At 32.3% G+C, this 19,525-nt stretch overlaps 1 protein-coding gene across 6 annotated transcripts in view; it reads left to right on the top strand.

The window, feature by feature from the left end:
* LOC124357612 (sortilin-related receptor-like) overlaps window positions 1-19,525 on the top strand; it is a 101,882-nt gene that overhangs the window by 78,668 nt on the left and 3,689 nt on the right. For 5 of the 6 annotated variants that reach the window (XM_046809548.1, XM_046809550.1, XM_046809547.1 and 2 more), the window contains 8 exons: window positions 932-1,146; window positions 3,081-3,339; window positions 4,441-4,539; window positions 6,176-6,334; window positions 7,877-8,133; window positions 11,749-12,026; window positions 13,805-14,001; window positions 14,287-14,502. In XM_046809548.1, coding sequence (XP_046665504.1) covers window positions 932-1,146; window positions 3,081-3,339; window positions 4,441-4,539; window positions 6,176-6,334; window positions 7,877-8,133; window positions 11,749-12,026; window positions 13,805-14,001; window positions 14,287-14,502 — 1,680 coding nt within the window. Of the gene's footprint in view, window positions 1-931; window positions 1,147-3,080; window positions 3,340-4,440; window positions 4,540-6,175; window positions 6,335-7,876; window positions 8,134-11,748; window positions 12,027-13,804; window positions 14,002-14,286; window positions 14,503-17,277; window positions 17,325-19,525 lie in introns of all 6 variants that reach the window. The other variant, XM_046809551.1, reaches the window with a different exon arrangement.

Here is a 19,525-nt window from a genome sequence, read left to right as displayed (position 1 = left end):
AAGCTATGCCCATCCCTTTCCCGATTCAGGATTCCGCCCCACTGGTTACAGAAATACCCATAAGAAATGCATTGCAGCAAACATATGTTAACGTCTTTTCAAATTTTTAATCAGCTGTTCTTTGTAAACATATATTACACTTATAGTTTTAAAGCATAGAGTAAGCTTAAGAGAAACGACAAATTTTGTTTAAACTGTTTTTGCAATCACTGTTAAACATAGACTTTACTATCCAGATAATACAATTCAAATTTGACGTAAAAATTCACCTTTAACTGCAATATTTGTTTAATATAAACCATGCTCATGCTTGATCAGAAGAGTAATGCAGATATCATAATTACTATCTTACGTTGGCTACAAATATAAAGAATGTTATAAAATCAACCTTAGTTGTTTTTTTTTGACAGAAGTATGGTTCTCAAAACTCCGTGTGTACATATTCTCTCGATCGAGACAACAAAGCAAGCTCAATCGTGGCATCGGAGATATAACTAATATAATCTAAAATTTATTATAGTAAAAAAAAAATTTTACTAAGTAATATAAGGACTTCGGTTCTTAAGATTTGCGTGCGAAGCCGTGGGTAACAGCTAGATAGAGGCAGGAATATGGTACATACCTTCATAATACGCCCAAGAGGCTCACGATGGAACGACTATCAATTATCTCAGCAATGTTTAGAATGTGATAGAAAAAGAATAAGTGAATATAGTGTACTGTTTTCAATGGGAAATTGCGTGCGAAGCCGCGGGCAACTTTTGCAAAAAATTATTGAAATGCGCAGCAAAGCGCGCCGGGCCCGCTAGTTAGAATTAAAATAAATTACTACTTTGCTTAAACATTTGGATTAGTGAGGTAAGCCTAAATTATAATTAGAAGATCATGTGACCACAAAACACATTAATTTATTTTATATTATTTTTAACAGAACCAGAGGCACCCTGGAATGTGACTGCCAAACAGCTGACTGCATACCAGGTGCAGGTGAACTGGATGCCACCTCACGAGTCCAATGGTCCAATCACAGGCTATTCGGTGTGCATGACTCCCCCAATCCCTCCCATGTGCAAGACTGTGCACGGCAGTAAAACCCAGATACTCTTCGACTCTGAGTTCACCACCAACAACAACTACTCATTCTGGGTAATGCAGCTATTAGATGTGTTCTCACTTACCATAAATTATTCCTCTTTAGATTAGATTTTCAAGAAGAAATTTGAGGGTCAAACTGTTTAAAAAATCAAAGTGGCTCATAGGTTTAAAGCTCTTAAAAAAAAAAAAAAACAGTTTAGTGAATTTAAACAAATTTACTGAAACATTATAAATTTACAAAAAGCTTGATACCATGGCCTTTTCCCACAAATCCAATATCAGTATTTTATTGCAAAATAATGAATAAAATCAACAGATATGCTTTACATACGTTTGAAAAGTCATGATAATTTATTTATATGATTTGAGTCAGTTATAAATAAGTATTTAAAACACTGAATACCTTGTAGAAAGAAGAACGATAATTAAAGAATCCTGTATTTCAGTTAAATACCATATTACTGGTTGTTTATGATTTAGTTGTCTTTGGTTTCAGTCCCATCTGTAAAATCAATTCTTATCTTATTACATAGAAAAGAAAATAATATATTGTAGCTGGATAGTCAAAATATGAATTTACCAAACTGACATCAATTGCAGTTAATTTGCAGAAGTAGTATACTAGCAATCGCTAGTGCTCCTACTCGTCCGATTTTCTCTATCGATAACAAAACAAAAACCCATTGTGTGGTGTGACAGGAACCAGCAAGCTGTCATCTATGAAATCTTTGTCTTCATTTATAATGTCTTCAGTAATAAGAAAAATAAAACCTTTTTTGAATAGGCGTATGATATTTGTTATAAATAACACAGAACTGTACCAAATTTAAAATCCAGCATCAAGACTACAATTTTTATGTCAGTATCTGAATAGAATTTTTTGTATAGACCCTTAATTTTCTTTATGGTAGGCTATAAATGGTGTACACATTGAATATTTCCATATAAAATTACTTTTATTATAATATCTTTTATTAACATGTAACAAGAAATTGTTTAATACACAATTATAAAAAAAATTTAGAAATTATTAACCCTCCCACAGCTTACAACCAGATACCGACTCCTTGTTACATTTCCAGAACTACTTGGGATCAGAATCTAATCCTGTATCAGGCATTATGTGTGTATCCGCTAGAACTGCTTGTAAAATTAATTTGATTATGTATCACTGTTAAAGGAAAATTGTAAGCTCCCTCTATGCCAATGTTTCCAGACATGCTTTGAAACGTTATACTTTATTTGTGAATCAATGACGTTGCCCCATCAGCTGTTTGCTACTACAGCTATTAATGGGTCTGCTCGTTTCTTGCGTTTTGGTTTCAGGTTTTTGATATTTTGCATCTTAAAATGGATAGTAGTGGTATCAAATGTTTGTTTTTCAACTGATTTAGAGCAAACTACTGTATTTTTAATGGATGCTAAGTGATAAGCAAGAAGAGTCAGACTGCAAAAGACCACATTAGTAAAATTTTATTACCTTTTGGCTAACATTTTACAGGATAAAAATATAAGACCATACCTCCAATTTCTCCGAAACCGTCGTTTTATATATATATATATATATATATATATATAAAACTCATTATACTATTATATATTATATATATATATATATATATATATATATATATATTACTTTTTATACAATTTTGAACAAAATGGCTATTTCTGAAATTGTACAAAATATTTTTTATTTCATTTTGGCTGGGCGCTGACTTAATATATATATGTGTGTGTATAATGTTTTATTTAAATGTGGGAATGAATAATTTTTGATGCGTCAAGTATGTATATATACTTGTGTGACATGCAAACAAGGCAGGCAAACAATGTGTGACATGGAGGAATGCTTGTAATCTTGCATGCTACACAACATGTAATCTTGACGTTTTTCTTACTTTTACTTTAACTTAAATCCTATTTATACATAAAGACATTAATTGAAATAAAATTACATTATGAAATTGTACGTTTAATTGCAGGTGAAAGCTAAGAACTCACTGTACGAGTCAAACAGTTCGTCTGTGGCTGTAGTACAGTTGGACGAGTCAGCTCATATGCTGCCCATCACAGACCTGAAGGTGGATGCGCACACGAGCAACAGTGTCAGTCTCTCATGGACTTCGGTCAAACATGCCGAAAAGTACCACATCAAACCTAAGGCCCTGAGTCTTGTCTCACCGGACTCCATTCTTTATCCTCGATTGGCTGTTGTTGACACATCATCCTCAAAATACACCGGTTTGTTATTTAATATATTCCTCACTTTTTTACGTAGCTAGTTTGCATTTATTTAGTATATATAAATGGTGATATCATTAAATAAGCTCTCATTTACTTTTCCATATAACCTTTTTTTTAACAAACTGTCTTAAATTTATTGTGTTCATTTGGGTAAAAATGAATGGCTGCTTGGTAAGGATTCCACGTATTACATTAGTTCTGGGGTCTAGTTGTATTTTCAACCAACAGTGTAATCATTGAAAACCAACCTAAAAAATTAGATTTTAAAATTTGAGTGTTTACATGTGTATAAATAAGACCATAAGTGAATTTTTGTCAATACAGAAGTGTAATAGATGTATATGGCTACATTATTAGTAATAAAATCCATAATTTAAGAATGTTAAATGAAAATTATTAGAATATTTTAAATGAGCTTTTTCTCAATTACTAGTGAGAAAAGGAATAAATAAAGTAGCGATCAAGCCTAAAATGTCTTCCAGAAGTAGGTAGATTCTGTGAGACAGAAGTATTAATAATTTATTCTCATGGAGTTACTTAAACTCAATATGTTGAAAACCGTTTGAGGTACAACAAATGTTTTATTAAAAATGGGTTAGGAATTGTTATATGCATTCCAAAAAAATCTTTAACATTTGGTCTAGGTCCATAAATAATGAAGTTGTACATTTTTAAAAATTTGAATGCCCGCTATATTTAAACGAAATGGTGGACCAAGCTGACCAATGAACTTAGCTGAGATATTTATAACATACATTTTTTTACCAAGTTTCATCTTGTTTGGGTTTTTTTGGAACTCTTAACGGTTTCCACAAATCGTATCATGCTATATATGTAAATAAACTTCAAACAGGGTGGTTTTGGGCTCTGAGAGTCATGTTCAGTAGAGTTATGTAAAAATATTTTGGAAGTTCTACTATGAGAACCATTGAATTAGCTGATTTTGTGAAGAAAATCTACCTAAAATCAAGTTAAATATTTAATGAGATGTTTTTTGAATTGGCTACTATTTCTATTTCATACAATAAATTATAATAACTTATTGTTTATGCTCTTTTGGCGTAAATGTGCACTGTAGTAATAAGTTTTTATTTCCAGTGACTGACCTTGCACCTGGAACTGATTACACATTCGAAGTGGTGCCCTATAACAGCAAGTTTGAGGGACAACCGTCGTCCATTACAACCAGAACTGATGGTAAGTATACCTAGAGTCCTTAACATTTTATAATGTGCAAAATGTTCTTTAATTTTTAACAGGTATGAACATTATTAAGTTTTATTCAAAATATAACATGACACAGAGTATAAACATCTGTGCTATGATGAAATGTAAAAAATAATTGTTGATGAAGCCGAATCTTAAATCCACCGAATCTTCAATGATTTGACAATTGTATCTTCCGCATTGTTAATAATCGGCTGATCGCAAGTACACAAATTACTGATCGTTAAAATATGTTTTTGCCTTATTTTGTGTTTCAAAAACTCTAAGTAGATATCATAGTTTACAAAAGATTGTACTAAATGTTATTTAGCTTGCCGTTAGTGTTGTCTGTAACCACGCTTGTGCAACACCGTGAGTTTCCGGCATTCATTCTGTAACACTTCCCGAAAGGGAATAATTAAAATATGATAGATACTGCTGCCACGACCGAATGATTCCGGAAAAGAAATAAATTTTGACACCAAAGTTTAAAATACAAAAAACACTATTGAATGGTTTAATATAGGAGAACACTTCTGATCAATGCATGATATTTAACTACATTTAATAGTGTAAAAAATTTAGAAAATTATTTTAATAGAGCTACAGAGAATTACATATTACTGAGGTGTGATCTAGACTGTTTTTCAAAATATGCAGGGGCTGACCGTGCATTGTCAGCAGTCTTTCTGCTATTCTACTCACTTTCAGCACTGCTTTACACTTAATTATTATTTCAAATACTAAGATTTTACAAGGAGGATGAAATGTTTATAAAACAAGTAAAGCATAATTTTTGTATACATTAGTATATCTAGGTTTAATGTAGTGATCAATATTATTGGAACTATAATTCACATTATTAGGTATGGGTCTTTACAATTTCCGGGTGACAGCTGATCGGTATAATGTAAATTACTGATCACGAAATGTGGTATGGTTTTACTTTGTGTATGAAAATATGTAAACACATAACCCTCTAATTAATAAATTATTGTAGTTTTGCAAATAATATTTTGCTTGCAATTAGTATATTCCAATACTTACGGTCGTTTATCGCTACGAGTCGTGTACATCTCTTTGCAGGCGACTGCTGAGCGGCAATACACAAATTACTGATCGCTTAAACGTACTTTGTAAATACTGTGCCTTGTAAATCATCAATTGCTTGCAATTTTGCAATTTACATTATGTGTTTATGTTACTTCTTAAATTATGAGACAGCCTCAAAACATTTAAGACTGGCAGAAATTCTATTGGATTTTGTTTAAAGTGTTAGTTTAAAAAAGGTATTAGGATTTAAAATTTGAGAATTGGGAATAGATTTTTTAAGATTAGAAATTGTATTTGAGATTTGAAAATTCATGATTTGCCCATTATTAACAAAAAAGTAACTCACAATGAAATTGTGTGTGTCTATCAATAAATTTACATCCTAAATATTAGTTTGGAGTTGTAGCCCAATAAAAATATGTAGTATTTAACATGAATTAACATTTAGGTAAGCAATTATCTTAGAGTCTGTTTGAAAGTAGGTAATGATTTGAAATTCTATTCATTAAATTTAATGTAATGAATTTTATGTGAGTATAATGATGGTAACCAAATATTATGTTTTTTGTTTAAGGAGTTACACTTCCACAGATCACAGGTTTGCATGTAGAGCTGGTCAAGTCTCATGGCACTGCAGTCAAGATTGGATGGTCTCCACCCAATGATAACCGAAAAGTCTCTTGGGAGTATGGTATCTTCTATGGGCGAAATCTGAAAGAATTGCTTTCCAAAGGTAACTTAAGGAATCTCTGTATAATAAATGATTGGTTAAAAACAGGTATTGATCATGCTATATACTTATAGATAGTTATGTATAGTATAAATTTGCATGTAAGTCTAAAGATTTCAAGAATATAAAGAATTTATTTTTGAAGTGAAAACTTCTTTAGGCGCGTTGAGCGTTTTGGTAGAGGGTAAAATCCTGGGTTCGCGTCACCGACGTGCTAAAGTGGTTTCCATGGAAACGTTAATAATCTTTGGAAAATTTGTTTATTCTATTTTAGTCACTTTGTGCTATTTATGACATATTAAACGCCTAATACTAAATCTACGCAATGTAATATGCTAATGATAATAGTATATCTATAGCTATGGAGAGCCAGACTAGCGCACGCGCAGTAGCCTGTGTACACGTATACACTAATACATCGACTATTTCTGAATGTATTATGTGCGCGTTGGACGCTTTTTGGATAATTATAATTTTGTGAGTCACGTCAACAATACGTTATAGTAGCAGTACATCTGTAATTGTAAATGAGACACGTTGTACATTAAGTATTAGAGTGTAGAATACATAAGTAAAGTTAAATTGACCACGTGGGAAGTTCAACTTGTGTGTACTAGATTTTGTTTATTTAAGTGAATTTTTAATTTGACTATTATTGTAATTATTTAATTGAAGGATTACTGTTTATTTATTGAATTTAAATTCATTGACTTCAGTATAAAAGTGAGTATGAAACATATTAATATTTTTATACAGATAAATGAATAATGAAAACAACGAATATATTTTTAAACATTGATATTAAGCGGAGACTTTTATATTAACTTCGCAGATGAAAAAAATTTATCATTAATTGAATTTTTGAATGAAACATTAGGTTTGACTATGTCTAATGATCGAAAAGTCAGTACAACAAAGTAAAAACGACTATCGATGCTGTTTTTATACGATATTTAGATAAATTTCAATCAAACATTTTTATCTCTTATTTCAGTTACCATAAACCTATTGTATCTTTTTTAGAATACAATGAAATTATTGAACGAACAGATAATCTAAGTATTGTCGAAATTAATGATGACAATGATGTAAATAATGAAAATAATGTTCAAACTTGAATTCATTGAAATTCGTGTAAATATAAATACTATGTATAATTAAGATAATTGTATATTAATTATTTTTTCAACCACTTTGTATTTATATTTTGTTCATAATTTGTTTGACCCATCATATGTAAATAATAAATAAAACATAAAAAATTTCATGTAATTTTTTTTTCAACCACTTTGTATTTATATTTTGTTCATGATTTGTTTAACCCATCATATGTAACTAATAAATAAAACATAAACAATTTCATATAATTTTTGCATATAGTTTTAATTACTCTCAACTTAATAGTTCCGTTTTCACTTCTATCGGCAGTCCCACGACTGCTATTTTTTTTTAATTTAAAATAGTATAGGAAAGTTAAAACATTTGAAAACAAATTAAAATAGTATTAGTTAGTGATCATTATTTAAGTTTGGAAACAATGTGTAGGAGCGTTACGGACGACAAACACGTCAGCTACAGTGCAGGATCTGGCAGCGTGTGAGTCGTACGTGTTCGCAGTGGGGCTTGTAGCACCCTTGGGAGTGGGTCCACTCAGTAGTAACCCTCAGACTGTGGTTACTCAGTTCAACATCCGTGCCGCCCCCAAGAATCTCCGAGTTTTTGCTGACCCTCACAACACCACGGCCATGTCTGTTACGTGGACTGCCTCTTGTCCCGTTGTTACTGAGCCCATTGCCTATGAGGTTAGTGACAACATAAACCACAGTTCCTCTAGGGGCTACTAAACTGTTGTTTTACATCTTGTGTTGTTTAAAATTAAACTGTAGGTTTACTCTCCACTAAAGAGTTGTTATTGATATTACTCAGAGATTTGAAATGTAAGGTAATATGACTTGGTTCAGTTTATCATTGTAAAAAATTAAATTGGTGCAGTTAACTTAGAATTACACAGTTTTTAAATGTTGCCCTCAAGAACTAGTACTGATTTTAGAATGCAAGAATTCCTACAAGGAAGTTGCATACAGTATTTTAAGCTAATCCAAAAATATACACAAAATCTTGCATACAAATCTACAAAAGACTTCATTATGGAGAATTTGAAAATGTGTAATCTGTTTTGGTATACAAGTTTAAAAAGATTTTTTGTTTATAAAATTTATTAATAAAAATAAATAATTGTTGCCAGAATTTTGATAGCATTAGTTCTTGACATATAATTTTTAATATGAAATATCACATAATGCATGTTATTAAAAGAATAACAGGATTTTGTTCATTTTCTATTGTAAAAATTATAATAAAGAATTTTATCTGTCCTCTTCTTCAAGTGTCAAAACCCAAGACATAACTTAGTATGGAAAAAATTATCATAGCAACAAACACACAATTTACTCACTGAAGTCATACTCTACAGTGGAAAAGTTGTACGTTAAAAAGTCAAACAAATACCTGAAATTCTGCAATAAATCAGGAAAAGCACAAGTAAAAAAATGTTAGTACACAATATAGGCACTGCTGCAACACACAATGCTCATACACTGGATACAATGGATAAGTGGAGACTAAACAAAAATTACATCTTGGCATGGTCCACGCCATGACTAATTGGCCAACACCATACACTTAAATAGTCATGAGGCAGGACGGTGGATTTGCGTATGCTTTTTGCACTACACTTAATTCCTATTTTAAGTTATAGATATCCAAGTAAATGTATGTGTCTGAATTTTATTGAATGAGGTTTCGTTGATTCTTATTAGTTTTCTTTCTGTTCTATTACAAGATAGGAGAATACGTATAATACTAAGAATACGTATAATAAAAAATGTCTTTCAATAAATACAAAATTAAGACACTACAAAACAGTTGCTCTGCCACAAATTACATACGCAAGTGAAACAATATTTAAAACAACAAATACTATTGCAATAGATAAGGTTCTTAAGATGGAGAGAAGAATAGTCAGAACTTGCTTAAACAAAAACTATCAAGTAGACGGAGTTTGGAGACTAGCTTCCAATGAAACAGTCTACAAAAATATAGAACCCATTACAAGTATAATTAAAAAGAAACGAATATCATTCCTGGGGCATTTGTTAAGAACACCTGAAAATAGAATTAGCAGGAAAATAGTAGAAAAAACTGTGGTATAGTAAAAGTGACATTAAATGGATCACAGAGTTAAAGGAAGATATGAGAGAGTTACAAATTACAGTAGAGGATTTAAAACACAAGACAAACACATTGAAGATATTGAATGACAAACACTCTACACTACAGCTGAAAAGAAACAAACAACGAATAGGAAGAGTGGTTCCGGAGGAGGAAAGGAAATTACGCTCGGAAAGGATGAAGAAATATTGGGTGGATAAAAGAAGAAAGACTAGAAAATATAAAGTGACTAAAGTGGTCCAATGTAGGCCATAAAATTATAAATAAATAAATAACAAGATAGGAGTTCACCATATCACGTATTGCATAACAAGCTTTGCTGAGATTGCATGCAAATTTCTAATCTATAAATCATTGAATTCTCGAGATGACCTGTAGGCAAATAGACAATCATACAGAAAAGAAATAAAGAACAAAGATAACAAGAAGAACAAATAAAGAAGAAATAAAAGACAAAAATAATGTTCAGCCAAATTCTTTGGTTTGACATGCTTCACCATAAAACACCTTCTGGTTTATTTAAAATGAAGTTTCATGCAAAATTTAAAGTCTCCATATATAATTTTTCACCACATGATACATTCAAATTTTTGTTCATTAAGTAGGTTTCATAGCAATGTTTAAATAAAAAAAACATAGTCCTTGTAGGGAGAGTACTACAATGTAAAAGTGGGCTGAAATCAAATCTTGTCACTGACTCTACTATATTTTGTTTGTTTGTTTTACTCTATGAATAAAAATGTCACAAGTTCAAATCTCATAGGATTGTACACAGTTTGCTTATAAATTTATTTGTTCAGCTATTTTCTCGTTGTTACCCAATGTAAAAATATTTGCCAACGCTCATCCAAATCCCATGGATTGACATGCACCATCATCGAAATCAGGGTTGTCTGTATAGAAATGAAGCTTCATGCAACAATTTCAGACTGTATGTCATTTCATTTTCAACATACTGTGTGGACAGATGGACAGAAATTACATTTTTCTACCCTCTCAAGTGCTAGGCTTCGCTAAGGCTCAACCAATTTTTATGTTTTTAAGATTGGTAACCTAAGTGCCTAACTTTAATAGATTAATTGATTGGTTGTTTGCTAATTTTAGGTATGAGGCTTCAATTATTTTTGTTTAAATATTCTCTACCTGATACATTATGCTTTTTTATTCTGCTTTGTTGTTATTTTCTGACCAACAGTATTGAGAAATTTTTAGAATTTTCCACTTGTTCTTTTCTTGTATTCTAGTGTATCCTCTACTAAAAGAACAATGTATACTATTAATACAATTTTTTGAGTTTTTTATGCCATTTTTGGTTTGGTTTATGCAAGACAATGATCAAGAGTTTTTTTATGCTTTAAATAAGGTTATAATATTATATTTTCTGCTTACTTTTCTAAATTTCCCTGATAATTACAGCAAATGAAAGATTTGACGTGTATGCAAATGTTTCGATGTGTTCTTTCCATATTCATGATTTTTCGAATTATTGATATTGTACATTTATGGCAGACTGAGGGTTTTCTTTCTGTTAAAGTTCTCTGAAAATTTAGATATTGACGTGTGTGTTTCCCTTCAATAAAGTACTGTTTTAAGGATGTTTCTGTCTTTAATTACACACACGTCCAAAAAGGAGAGCTTTTTTGACTTCTTCCTCCACGGTTCAGTGAATGAAAGATGAAATGCTATTAGTGTGGATACTTCATAGTAGACAATGCATCCCAATAATGAATCGTACCAGTTACTTCTACTGGAGTTTTTTCGGCATTAGTTTTTAATTTAGTATAATAGGTATAATTAATATCTCTCTTAAAAAAGAACTATTAATTTTATCTATGTATGTAAAAGTCACCTGCAGTAGAGAACTGTTATATAAAGAGAAAAATGTTTTTATACAATTTTTAACTGTTGCATTACATTTTATCTCAATACGTTATATTATTTAAATCTGTAGATGACTATAGTAAACTAGTAGAATTTTCTAATATATACCTGGTAATTACCTAAATGCTATTGTTCCCTAAGAATATACCTAAAAAGTAATCACAAACATTAACTTTCTCAAATTTTTGTAATATTAATTAATTGAATTGAAAATTAAATAATAATAGATAATTAATAACAGGATAGTAACAAGAATAATTAAAAATTTTGATTGACTAATACTGAAATGTTACTGTTAACTGTAGATTACAATAATGGAGGTGAACCTAGATCAGAAGGCATCATATACTAACATGCCTACCAGTGAAGTGGATCTGCAGCACACATTCTTCATACAGTACGGTGGGAGATACAACGTATGTGTGTCAACATCAGTGATGGGCTCAGCAGAGGGGCCATGTGTAGAGTACTGGGCCCGACAGCTGCCCCCACCACACCAGCTTCAGGTCCTGCAAGAGACCAATGGCAGCTATGTGCTGTACTGGCGACAAGATCAGCTGCCTGCCAATCTTTCCTCCAACGAGTCAGTATATGGTTCAGATAGTCATAACTATCCTGATGCTTGTGCAGTAAAACCCTAATTGTCAAAATCTTGATTATCAGAAACTCGGATTAGTGATAACGACTTGAGAAGTAGTGAAAATAATTCCAGTAGCTTTGAATCGAGAAGTTACAGAAATAACACATTATTTGGACAAGAGGCAACAACAATATATTGATAGCACTCAAAATATTAATCGTGGGGCTATCATTGGAGAACGCCTGGCTGGCAGGCCGATAATCACAAATATAAGCAATAAATACTCTCCTGCTCAATAGCTTTCAATGTTTTACTAGGCACGCCCCAGTCATAACTTTATTGTTATTAGATGATTCTCTATCCTTCAATCCCTACATGCCCTCCAACACCCCTTCCACATTTGTCTTGGACTGTCAGTGCCGCACTTGCCAACCCTGCTGGCAACAGCAAAATCTGTTTCCCATTATCGCTCAGTGCTTGTCTTGCAGTGGCGAGTTCAATGTCATTTACTCTTGCCTCTGATTTATTCAAGAGCAAGTTTTTATATTCAATGAATTGGAAACATTCTGTAAAATATTATTCTTGTTCTGTACATATTATAAAACAATACAATAATGTTATGATTTTGTATTCCTACGTATATTTCCTGAAAGTTCTTTGTACTAACTAAACCTAGTTTTTTTTTGGAAATATTGGTTATCCGTAACATGTTCAGCCCCATTTTGTTTTTTGATAATTGAGGTTTTACTGCACTATTACATTAATTACAATTTGTTGACAAATGGGAAAGATCTGACAGTATTAGTATTCTTGATTAATTTGGTAGTTTCTCTTAAATTAGCTGCAAGGTTTATTACAATGGTAACATATCCAGGCTGTTTATGATCCAGTAGTTCTCTATACATAAGATAGCATAAAATTAAAAACAAAATAAGTTTTAAATTAATATTATGAAAATTCATAGAGAGTAGAAAACCTGAGTACGCATTGCACTAAAACTAAAGTAATTTTATTAGTAGTAGGTTTTCACTGAATTTATTATATTGAATGAATGAATGTTTATTCCAGCAACTGTACATGAAATACACTTACAAATTAGGTACAAAAGTAATGCACTAAACGTATGACGAGAGTATGATTGCCACAAAAACCCATTTATGACTTTTACAATACATGCCCAAGAAACACCATCGCTGGACTTTCAAGTTGTGCGTGCTGTGCGAAGCAGCATCACACTACTGTGCAGGTTTATTTGTTTACAAGAGAGCTGAAGATGGATATAATAATTTGGTAAGCAGGAGAGGGTTGGGGTTTTCAGTTGTTTGAAACAAAACAAACAAAGGCACTTTCGTATTTATAATATGATTAGGATTAAATTGTGCTGTCAGTTGTGAAAAATTCAATTGCCCTATTCACAACAGAACATTTATATTAAAAAGTTTAGCAAAGATAAAATTAAAAGGAGAACTGACTTCATTTGGTGAATTAGCTTCAGTATTAGTATTTGGAATAAAGATTGCATATGTAATAATGCATTACGTATGTTTGATCAAAGTAATAACTGTTTCAGGATTATGACTCTGTTTTTCCAGTCTAGCAGGTTTTTCCAACTAAAAATTTAATATCTGTGTTTTTCCAGTCTAGCAGGTTTTTCCAACTAAATATTGAATATCTGGGGTAGCGTTTCTCTTTAGATATTAGATATAAGGCTGTACATTTATTTGGTTGTTTATTTTTTCTTTCAATATTTTTAATATTTACACTGACATGTTATGTTCCAGTTACCACTATGTTGTACTTGTATCTCCTGGCAGTTCCCTGAACATTTCCACAGCGAAAGAGCTGAAGACAAACTCTGCACCATACTTCTTCTCTCCTGAGGACGAGGACACTATCTACTCGTACGCAGTGGTGCTGGAAACTAATGCTGGTTACAGGTCACTGCCCTCCGAGGTTGTTTCGTTAGCTTCCACCAAGGGTCAGTCTTACTTGTCTCACTGGATAGTATTCATTATTATTGGTTATCAATAAGATTTAAATTAGAAATTAACACATCAGTGACAACATCAGTTAATTTATTTGTGCAGTGAAATAAGCTTGTTTTGTTGTTTCCAAGCTTCATGTGATATTCTTCTTCTCCAATTTGTTATATACCTCAATCTTGTTTCAATTTAAAAAAATTAACTGTTGAAAGTTATAATAATAAATGTTATCAAGTAGCTTATATAGACATAGAAAAATGAGGTTTGTACTTTTGTTTCAGACTCATGGCCAGCTCTTTTCCACCAGAAAAGCGTGATGTCGCTAATCTTGCCTACGCTCCTAGTAGTTGTAGTAGTATGTTGTGTGCTGGCTGTAGCCCTGGGCTTCATCTCCATCAGGCATCGCCGGCTGCAGCACACCTTCTCCAACTTTGCTAATAGCCACTTTAGCACTCGTTCTGGGACAGCCACTTTTGGCAGCAATTCCGATGGGCTCGGTAAGGACTTTTGTTTTGAGTTGTATACTTTAAATAATCTGTTATTGCTGTAGCACTTTTCATAATTAGGGGTGTACAAATAGTTAAAAATACAAGCTTTTCATTTGAGCATTTTGTTTTTTGCCTTGAGCTTCTTCTTCTAAGGGGCGGCCTATTACCAAGCACTTAAACCTCAAGAGCCTTTTACTCTCTCTGAAGTATACTATGAGGCCAACCAGTTTAGAGTTTCAGCAGTTCTACAAACTGCTCTCCCTTGCTATTGCAGGACAGTGAAAGAGCAGGTATTCAGCAGTTTCCTCCTGTGCGTCACATTCTACAGAGCAGATCCTCCCAACTCTGTGAAAAGGTTCCTCAGATGACCATATTCCATAATTAGACCAACCACTCAACAAGACACTGATGTATTTTAGGAGAGAAGGTCTTACGCCACCTTGGAGGAAGGTGATTGTAGAACCATTCTGCTTATTCTCAGAACCAGATACAGCCTCCACCTTCCACCTTCTCTCATGTTCAGCGTAAATCTACTTTGAGACAACCCTAGAGGATTCATACTTAGAAATACCACAGAATGTTAGAGGCTTCATCATGTTGGATGCTGGGCCAAAGTTTGTCAGGACACCAACTCAAAGACCACCCATATGACCAGGAACTCAACAGTCATTTTGTTGATTCTGCCAAGGGAAGAATGAATTAGCAATGCCAGACAAGTTTGGAGTTGAACACACAAGAGCCCATCGCCTTTAATGCTGCCTGGCTATCTGTGAAAATGCTAACCATCTTACTCCTATACCGTAGATGAAGATTCTCAAAAGGACATTCCATAATGTCTGTGACTTCTGCCTGAAAAACTGTAGGATAAGGACCCATAGAGACCACCAGTTCCCTACTTGGTCTTACTCACATAATTCCTGTGACAAATTTTGTTTTAGAGTCATCCATAAAGTATTCAAGCTCCGCTGTTGGAAGAGTTTTCTTTCTCTCCGACCAAGACTCCTAGAAAGTATAACAATCCTGAAGTATTTATTGAAGGAAAATCTGTGAGGTATCTGATCAGAGATCGTGTGCAGTGCATTCCTCTGAAACAGGATGCTAATTTTGCAGTGCCCTCTGTTGCAACCCGAGGTTGCATCTGCTGAAGACAGTAGGCACTGGCTATAGCCCAAATGACAATGCCCAGGGCGGCAAGGTTGAGAAGCAGTCTAGAGCTGCACCTGACACATTTTAAAAGGCCTCAGTAATAGCAAGGAAAGCCATACCTTGGAGAAAAGACTAGCTACCACCATCCTGGTCTCTGTTTTTGGCCAACAGACGACAGCACCAAACTTGTAGATATAAACCACGGAGATATAAAGCCTATACAAAATCCTCATCATAAGTCACCAAGACCCACCTATCACACGTTCGCATTGCATCTAAAATCATTTCCCTGTGGTCATTAACCCTTTCCAGATTGGGATTAAGGAGCCTATCAAGGATGACGTCCAGGTACTTAACCTCAGACTTTATCTCAGTGGCAGAGCCTTTTCAATAAGAACGGACCAATACCTTCTAACTGACGCCTTCTTGTAAAGGCAACCACAGCAACCTTCGTAGTCCATTCTGTCATCAATTTCCCGCCATGTTCAGAGCAGCATTGGTCAGTTCTGTGACTGTTGTGTTGAAATTGCCAGCCAGAAAGATACCTATGTCTACTTATTTCAATGTCAGCGCCTTCTCTATCCTGCATACCATTGATGCAGGGCTGAGTTGCATGATCTTGAGTGTAAGCATGCTGATTTGGATGTAGAATCTCCCAAGACAGATCCTCCCAAACAAAACGAGCAGTCATCTTCTCCATGGTTTAGAGGAGAAAGGAGGACAGACATATCGGCCTAAAGGGCTTAGGCCTCTCCAGGCTAGACCTCCTCAGCTTCTGTCGGTGCTTAGTTATGTTAGAAAGCTTTCTTAACCCAAGTTGAGTCTGTACTAATACCAGGACAAAAAGAATTAAAGATTAGAAGCTGTTCTCATGAAGTACAGATCTCACTCCAATGACTTTGCTTTTACAAAGTAAAACATTGTGGTTAGGACACATCACTAAGAAAATATAAACACAGTAAAGCGAGAAAAGATAAAAGAAGTATTTTGAAGGGTACAAAATTCACTAGCTAATTTTGTTATTAATAAATGTTATGGATCATTAAGTGTTCTAATTGGACAGACCTAAGCATACCACTATAATAATACTAGTAGTACTTGGTGTTCCATTTATTTATGACAGTTTAACTTGTGACTACCTCAGTTTTCCAATTCATTATCATTATGTAGTGCTGGTAACTAACTGCCTCTAAGCTACTATTGAGGACTGGGGAAGAATTTTAAGTAGTGCATGGTTTTGTGTATTTAGAGCATTGAATTTTCTATTTATGGCATTACATTTTATGGTCTTTGTCCAAAAACTTTTAGTGTATTACTTTTAGTGTTTTATGTAATGTTAAAAAATTATTAAAAATTTTAAGTTATTTATACCTTGTAGGCTAAGTAAGTACTATATTAGAAACATAGCCTCAAAAAGTATTTGATATATAATATACAATAATACACCTTTTAACATTTTTGATATATTTTATTTTTGTACAATTTACATTTTGAATTCAACGAATTCATCAAGTACTTGTAGGTTCATTGAATTTGAAATGTAAATTGTATAAAAATAAAATCTATCAAAAGTGTTAAAAGGTGTATTATTGTATATTATAAGTAGAACTATTTTACTTACATTTTATTGCATTCTAGGTGATCGACTTTCTGCTCACTTTTGAACCTACAATATTACATCTAGGGTGAGATTCTAATACTTTGATGAGGGCACTTTTGGGCTTAAAATAACTGTGTACTAACAATATAGAAACAGTTTCTTTCCTGGGAAATGAATGATCTTGTATATGTTGGTATATTCTGTTTACTAATCACTTTCAGTGTTAATGGGAAAATAGAGTGTAGCAGACATCAGAATTTAGAACATTAAAGGAGTATAAAAAATTAGATTCTTCCTACTGATTGCTCATAATTCGTTAGTTAGATATAGTTATTAGTCATAGTTCGTTCTAGTTTAGATCAATTAATGTCTGATAGATTCTATATAAATTGATATATTTCGTACCAAGACTGATATATGGATTTAATAAAAAAGGTTAATTAGTTTTAATCAGTCTTCAGTTTAAAAAATCCTACATAGAATACTGCAGTTAAAACATTTCTGTTTCTATTGTCAAATAACATAATATATTAAGGTTAAAAAACTGTCGAGTGACAGTAGTGAATTACATTAAAATAAATATTAATTAAATTCTTTATGATACACATGCACAACATATAAGTCAGTATAATATATCAATTTAAAATAAACTTATTTTGATTTTTAAAAGCACACAAGAAAATATATTATATGAGATGAATAGTCTCTTGTGTGTCGTGTGCTCTATAAAAATCAAAATAAGTTTATTATAAATATTTAATATTCACTGCATATTTTATTCATATGTATTTTATAAGTTATAATAAATATTTATTTGCTTAATTGTATTTGATGATGATGACTATTTAAGTTATTATATGTTTTACACTAGTAATAGTTGTTGATGGTTGAAACTAACTTAAGTAAATTGTATTTTATCACAGCTGTGTGTTTGTAGCCAATAAGTTATAGCTTTCATCAAAAAGTAATGAAAAATCAGTTTGCACATAAAACTACAAACTCATTACCTAGTTTTGAGTGTGATGGAATTATTAAGACAAATTCATAATTTAACTTTTCAAAAATAGTGTGTAAATATTTTTATTTTAGGGACTTTTATTAACAGTACACCTCTGCTGCAAATGTTATATAGTTCATAACTGGTTTATGTTGCATCAGGGTTTGTCAAAGCATTTTGCATAACATTTGTAACTGGAAAAATTAAAAATAAACGATAATAAGTGTACATTATACATTTATATATATATTTATTTCTTGACATATGTTTACTTTGAAAAGATACGTTTAAACGTGTTTAATATTGTTAACTAACAGTGTTGGATTTGACATTAGAGTTGATGTTTGTAACTTACTGATTCGTTAATATAATATCCTACACATTCTGTTACAATTTCATCAAATCTTTGTTTCACAAAAAAGATTTAGTTCTCAAGTTTCACTAATTGACATTTTAATGAATTTGGAATAGTACTTCAATGTGTGTGTGTTCGCGCGCGCATGCACGTGCGTGTGTGTGTGTGCTTGTGTGTGTATACAGAGTGCTGGCCCTGATTTTTTTTGTTCAAGTCTCATTTACATGAAATTTTATAGATTACTGAGAGTTTTAGTGGTCAAAAAATCATAAGTTAAAAAATGTATAAAAATGCTTAAATACCTGTTTTTGTGTGTTTTCTTCTTATTTTTGATTTTAATAATATGTTGAATTCTGTTAAAAATTAAGTTATTTAAAAAAGTTTGAGTGCGTGGTTAAAAAACCTAATATAAGTTGATTTATTATGAACAATGTAAACTGTACATATTTACATTCATTTTACAATGCTGCAATTGACTATAGCAACTGTCCATTGATAATTATGTAAAATGTGCTACACTTTGTAGGTTTTGCATGGTAAACATTATTTAATGCTTTGATGCTAATGTTTCGCATAGTGGGATTTTGTAAAACAAGCCAAGAGCTTTTGCTTTATCACTAAGCTGATTCAATACATCACACACATTCTAAGTAACTAACATCCTGATAGGCATCACAGAGTAAGCAGAACCCTTAACATTTGGATTATACAATATAATTGAATATAATGACAAATCACGTAAATCTATGTTATTCATGTTCTTCTGAAATTTTGCCGTCCCATACAGCAGTCACACTCAAAGTGGTAAGGCCAAAATAAACTAGTGCTTTTTCGTGTAAGATTAAAAAAGGGCTGTAACGGATATATAATTAGGTCAATCAATATTTATTTATAATACAATATGATGTTTGCCAAAGATGTTGGGGTGGTTTAA

The sequence above is a fragment of the Homalodisca vitripennis genome, chromosome 3 (assembly GCF_021130785.1).
Source record: "Homalodisca vitripennis isolate AUS2020 chromosome 3, UT_GWSS_2.1, whole genome shotgun sequence".
NCBI lineage: Eukaryota > Metazoa > Arthropoda > Insecta > Hemiptera > Cicadellidae > Homalodisca > Homalodisca vitripennis.
The sequence above is the reverse complement of the archived record's forward strand: the minus strand, read 5'-3'. Positions and strand labels throughout refer to the sequence as shown.